This window comes from Lolium rigidum, chromosome 4, assembly GCF_022539505.1.
Source record: "Lolium rigidum isolate FL_2022 chromosome 4, APGP_CSIRO_Lrig_0.1, whole genome shotgun sequence".
In the NCBI taxonomy this organism is placed as follows: Eukaryota; Viridiplantae; Streptophyta; class Magnoliopsida; order Poales; family Poaceae; genus Lolium; species Lolium rigidum.
This window is the reverse complement of record NC_061511.1, coordinates 95,925,847-95,932,149: the sequence shown is the minus strand read 5'-3', so window position 1 is coordinate 95,932,149 and position 6,303 is coordinate 95,925,847. Positions and strand designations below refer to the sequence as shown.

General features: G+C 40.4%; 1 protein-coding gene across 1 annotated transcript; it reads left to right on the top strand.

Moving 5' to 3' along the window:
• The first annotated feature begins 370 nt into the window (after nucleotides 1–370).
• Nucleotides 371–6,040, top strand: LOC124649772. The gene is made up of 7 exons (XM_047189347.1): nucleotides 371–802; nucleotides 1,197–1,296; nucleotides 3,280–3,339; nucleotides 3,587–3,695; nucleotides 4,209–4,291; nucleotides 4,991–5,052; nucleotides 5,534–6,040. The coding sequence occupies exons 1-7, from the start codon at nucleotides 621–623 to the stop codon at nucleotides 5,640–5,642; spliced, it is 705 nt and encodes a 234-aa protein (XP_047045303.1). The 5' UTR covers nucleotides 371–620; the 3' UTR covers nucleotides 5,643–6,040.
• The last annotated feature ends 263 nt before the right edge of the window (nucleotides 6,041–6,303 follow it).

Genomic DNA, 6,303 nt, shown 5'->3' with positions numbered 1-6,303 from the left:
AGTTTCGCACATACTTACTACTCCCTACTATTTGTGAACTGAGGCGTTAATATTTGTGAACCGAGGCATAGCCCGGTGGTTGGGATGGACATCCCCTCCCGTCCAAGTTCGAATCTCCGTATTCGTAATTTAGTGTCGTGCACATAATCAATTCTAGTAAAAACACAACGCTTTGGGTTTCTTCCGGAGGTACTGCCCTCCGGTCCAATCGACGCATTAAGTTGAACTAGTAACGTGTCATATGAGCCGTGGCCCATTATGGGTAACAAAAATGGAAAGAAACAGGTGAAAAAAGATCCAAAAGGTCCATCTAAAAAAAATATAAAAAAAGATCCAAAGAGGTTCTCATAATTGAAGACCGGCTAGAAGCTCCGCAACCCAAATACGCGTAATAAACAAAGAAGGAAATCCCCGTCTCTCCGCCGCCGTTCCACCCCTCCCGTCCCGTCCCCGGCTCGTCGCCGGCCGCCTCCAAACCATCTTCACCTCTTCTACTCGCCGTCCGGCCGGAGCCTTCCGTACGGAATCCCAATTCCCCACTCTAAACCGCGGGAATCCGTTCGCCTGTCCGCGGGATTTGCTCAAATTCGTCGGAATCCCCGAGCCGAGTTGGCGCCGCGATGGGGGCGAACGCCGACCCCTCGGGGTCCCTCGGTGGACCCCGCCGCCACTCCTCCCCTGCGGCTGTGGCGCTGCAGCACGGCCTGGCCGCGAGCACCGCGGCCGCGCTGCGCCACGACCCCGGGCTCGCCATGCAGTGGTCACCCGAGGAGCAGGCCGTGCTCGACGACGGATTGGCCAAGTAATCTCCCTTCTGCGGTTTCCTTCTCGCACTCTTACCCATTTTGGGGTCAGTCCGTGCTATTTAGGCATGTAGCGTGGCTGGAATGGAAGCATGTTTGGGGCCTAGGCCTTGTTACTGAATGACAGGAGACAGTTAATGCGGACTTGCAGTCAATTTTCTCAAGATGAACTTCCATACGAGCTGCCTCAAGAATAAATATCGTGCCTGGTTAGGAAATTATGCCATGATGATGATGCACTCGGAGCAACAGCTAAATTGATTTGCCGTTTTTTTTTCTCGGTCTCGTATTCTAGCACATATTTGTCATCTTATTGTCACTTAATATTCTTGTCATTATCTGTACCAATATTACATGGATCCATCTTATTATGTGGCTCTGCAACTTTCGCAGGTATGCACTTGATGCAGCTATAGTTCGCTATGCAAAAGTCGCTTTGAGTCTGCCCAACAAGACAGTACGAGATGTCGCCCTTCGTTGCAGATGGATGTCTGTAAGTTGTATGCTGAGTCCTCTGTGCTTTTTAATTTGTTAAACTTTTTTTTTATTGAGGACTTTTATTGTACCCCCAACTTATCTATAGGCCGTTTATTTTTGTGGATCTAATGGCTTGTACTCCCTCCGTTCCTTTCTATAATGCCTATTGTTTTTTCGCAATTGTTTCAGAATATAAGAGGAAAGCTGTGTTTTTTTTGCAAATAACCCCTTCCACCGATTTGTTTCCGTCCAGAAAATCTGGAAAGAATCTGTTCACGTTGACAAAATCTGGTATGTAATCACGTAGAGAAAATCTGGACGTGAGATTAGGAAGGAGTAGATCACGCACGCGTCTGTTAAGGAAATAGCAAATACAGATCACGTGAGATTAGGAAGGAGTAGGCCGCGCGTAGGGAGCAGATCACGTCTCCGATCTGTTTCCAGTTTCCTTTTTTTTCTCGCAAATAGCGCTGGGGGGTTTTGTGTCAATAAATTTGCTTGCGCTAATTTCCGTGCCAAAAAAAAAATAGGCACTATAGAAAGGAACAGAGGGAGTATTAATTTACACTAGTGCGTAAAACCTGAGTTGTATATAGGATACTAGTCAGTAAAACCGGAGTAAATCCCGTTAAAAAGGAAGGCCTCATAATGCCTGCTACAAGGCATGCATGCCGCCAGGCCTGGCTAATTGACGCTGGGATGGTCTTCTAAACTGAAGCTGCCAGAGTTGTCGGGTTTTGGTTTCCTAGAAAGCTAGAACTAACTAACAGAACACGGAAAGTCGCCCATTGTTTGATTAGAGTGGCCAGGCTTGTACTGTGGCCGTGAGTTCTGCCAGCACATTGCGTGGCTGGCCGGCAGCCATGGTTGCATGAAATCCGTCGAGGTTGTTATGAAGTTGTAGGAATAATGGATAGTGAGCTACAAAAATCAGAAGGTATTACTCAGGGAAGAATATGGAATCAAAAAATCAGGATCGGTTGCCATGATTTTAGGCTAAATTAGCGGGATATTTAGTGGGATTTGTGCTTCAATAAATGATTTTTTGATTCAAAGTACACATTGCCCCTGTAAATCAATGGGTATACTCACCCCTGGCAGGTAGTAAAGGGTACCGTAAAATATGCCTTTTTAATATGCTAAACTGAAATCTAACTATCAGCTTTCTTGTGCTTGATGTGAAGGAACTGCTTTTTTTTGCAACATCTTTCTATTACTTAGGTTGTGATTGTGATTGCTTTGCAGATGAGTTTCTGTTTTCATTAGATCAAGTAATATGCGTTGTGTATTTGCTAAACTAGCAATACATGAAGCAAACACATCCTTTTGGTTGAGAAATTGGGATTCTTTATCAACTGATCTCAATTTTTCTATGTTGCCCATTCATGTTTCACTGGCACTTGTATTCCTTGTTTAACTCCAAATAGTTCTGCCCTTTTCTGGTAAACCACCATGTTTGGATGCCCTGTGTACCAGTCTTGTCTGCCACTTAACTCAGGGAAACAGGACCCACTTACCAAACAAAGGGATATTGCATTCAGGAAGCAGATTCACAATGTGAATGATCTCTACTGCCATGACAATAGTGAGGACTATCTCAAATATCTGATATATTGTTGTGGTAAACTTAACTTAGTATCCTCACGAACGTACTAGTTCCTAGGTCATCACCATGAATCTCATGTCCTATTTAAAATCGGCATCATTTTGGAGATGATCCTTTGAAGGTTTGAGATCATCATCAAGAAATAGTCATTTTCGGTGGATTTTGTAGGCTAAAATTTTATTCCATATGAATCTACATTCTAACTTTTAGTCAACAAAAACACAGAAAACAAAGCTGTCTTGTTCTCTATTGGATGTCATTACTTTCAATGTAGCTTGGATTGGTTTAAGTAGTACTAATAAATGCAGTACTAGTTTGTCTGATTTTTCCTAGGATGTAGATTGAAATTGAACAGAGGGAGTATGAAGTAATCAACATATGTTTCTCATGCAGAAAAAGGAGAACAACAAGAAAAGGAAGGAAGAGGTGGTTAAGAAAAGCAAAGAAAAGAAGGTTGTCACTAACCTCCTCTTTTGATGACTCCTTTTTAAATCTTTGTTCTTATTATTTGCATTAATGAATAATATTTTAGTAAATGTTCAAATTTAAATACCAAAAGAAGTCAGTAGTTGATTTATGGGGACACACTCATATTAGGATGTGAAAAAACATTATTAGGATTGCCTACAACTAGAGAAATTTTCAACTAGATATATTCTCCATTTTTTCCCATGATTTTTATGTTTCTATCAAACTGTAGGAAAAAGTTGACTCTTCAACAAAAGAGCCTGCTCACTTGGCACGATCCAATGTTCCTCCATATTCCGTTCCTGTTCTCCCTATGGATGATGATGATGGATCATACAAAGGTTAGTATTTTGTTGGTTTAGGAATTGTGCATATTATCGTTTATACTTAATACTTTTGTGGGGGTCTGTTTTCCCTTTGCAGTGTGTAGTTACAGCTTGGTAAGACCTTTCTTAATACTGTTGTTTTGCTTTTCAACAAAATTCTTGTTCCTGCTGTTATATTAGTGTAAAAATGTTTCTCGGGTCTCTTATCAGCAGAGCAAAAAACTTATAGTTCCTAGTTTTATACTAATTTAGTCGACGTAAGCTTAAGTTGCTCCTATGCAGGTCAAAGCAAACAATAATAGCATGGCATGCCCACCAAATGTTTTTTCTTGTACAATATCGCGTTGTTTGTGATCAAGGAATGGAGTGCAGTTTACTTAAACTGGCTTAGTAGATGATCATCATCTTTTTTAAACCTTGTTAAAGCTATCAATGTCCTAAACTTTGTTTAAGAAAGTATATTTCCTGTTTGCTTAGGATAGACTTGTGATTTGACTTTTCTTATCATTAAGTATTGTATCATTGCAGCAATTGGTGGTCCAACTGGGGAACTTCTGGAGCACAATGCACATTTGTTAAACCAGATCTATAAGAACATTTCAAACATGCAGGTATTTCCTATTTTCCATGTAAAAGTTTCAGGTCCCAGCATTTACCTCTGACAAAATATGATCATATGAGTAGCAAATATAAAAAAACGAGGCCAGAGGGGGAAGGACCCCTCGGTATTTTTGATAGAAGAAGGATACTCGGTTTCACTATTCTCTCCCGTGGGGGATCGAACCCGGCTGGCCTGGAGCGCTGGCAGTGGCCCTACCACTGAGCTACCGCTCAGTTCCTTTATGAGTAGCAAATATGTCTGTTGTGGTCTGTTGGTTGCGGGATAAATTGCAAGGTCAATGACAAATAAGTTTGTTATGGTCAAAATTGTTGCGGCTTAATTTTCAAGGTTACTTTACAGTGTTTTGGCTGTGCCTTCAAGTTGTGAATATATTCTCCACATGAATACACAATCTATGTCAGGCAAAGCTGTATTTAGAAAGATCAATCATGTGTCTGTTGATAGAACATTGCTGAGTAAACCCTCTGCAGTATCCACATGAATTTTTAAGATGCTTATAATCTTGCATATGTGAAAGAAGTGCCTAGTTGAAAGTATTATATACTTCCAGTTCTTCCAAATATTTGTCATATGGAACATGTTAGATTGTTTTATTTTGTTGATGATATTATACAGGCATGTCATATTCATTTGATATTTTTCACGTTATTTACGTTCAAAACTTCAAATATTCATTGACCTTTTGCAGGTGCAGGAGAACCTCTCTCTTTTATGTGAGACTAGGGATAATATACTCACAGTCCTGGGACAGTAAGTTCTGCAACTAGCTTATTCTAAGATCTCATGAATACCTGTATTAAGTACATTGCAGCTTGCATGAAGAAAGTTGAGAGAGCTTATCACCTATTTACTCTACCATATCTAGGCCTATGTTCATAGGATGGTTTTCTCGTTGTTGAACTGTGAATGAAAACACATCCACATTTTTAGGAAGTTTATACTGACTGCCAAGCACGTTGGTCTCCCTTTGGTTAGGAATCTATGCGGTATACTTTCAACATCAGTATGTTTTCTTCTTTGGGGATACCGTTGGCTGTTCTTTTATTATTCTTGTTGTGTCAACTGTCAAGTATACTTTCTGTTAAAGCAGTTTAAAGAACAAAACACTTTTTCTGTCATCTTAAAGTACTAAAGCTCATTTATTTATATATATGTAGCTGCCCTTTAAGGATGTTTCTATATCCAGTGAAACAGCAATAATGTAACAATTGGATCATTTTCCTTATTGCAGGGTAGGAAATGCTCCAGAAATAATGAGGCAGATGCCACCCCTACCCGTAAAGTTGAATGAAGATCTGGCGAGCACTATGTTGCCAAGGCCTCCACACCCACGTACATGATGTGTGCAGTAGTTGACTCACTCAATCATCTTTGCGTGAAGATTAGAGTCGAAAGCTGGGCCAGTTAGTTTGGGTAATATGAGATGCCTGTTTGTGCCGTCCTGATGTTAGATCCGGCCTTGCAAGAACTTCGTCTTTATACCTTGTTCAGTTGTTCTATCCGTTCAGCTGATGTCCTAGATGTTTCATGTACAAAGCCAGCAGTTTCAGTTTAAAATGTCCACAAACCCATAGCGCTTGTAGAGAAACGTAGGGGATAAACCCATGTACAGCCAACCAGTCTAAAGAAAAGCAGCTTCATGCATGCTCGGAATTGGCGTTGCATTCTGTAAAGATTTCAGAAAGTGTCAGCACATGATACTAAAAGAAATTGATATAAGTTGATCTCTCTGCTTTAATTATGTTAATTATATATTTTCTCTGGCCTAAATTAACTCACCCAGTTTTGTCTGCTTTAATTGGGAAAGTAGATAGGAACGTATCAATTAATTGGGGAGGGAGGGAAGACCCCTAGTGTTAATAAAATCAGTATAGTCACATATTTACAAATGGACGCCTGTAGCCATCCTGTTAGAAAGCTAAAGAAACTTGTCCCTCTACAAAGATTACGATAAAATGATGCAATTAAAATTCAAGTTGATGATATAATAATTCTTCCTTT

Coding starts and splice junctions, on each gene's coding strand:
- LOC124649772 (XM_047189347.1), top strand. CDS start 621: ATGGGGGCGAACGCCGACCCCTCGGGGTCCCTCGGTGGACCCCGCCGC. Junction 3,340..3,586: donor AGAAAAGCAAAGAAAAGAAG/GTTGTCACTAAC, acceptor ATCAAACTGTAG/GAAAAAGTTGACTCTTCAAC. Junction 3,696..4,208: donor TGATGATGGATCATACAAAG/GTTAGTATTTTG, acceptor GTATCATTGCAG/CAATTGGTGGTCCAACTGGG.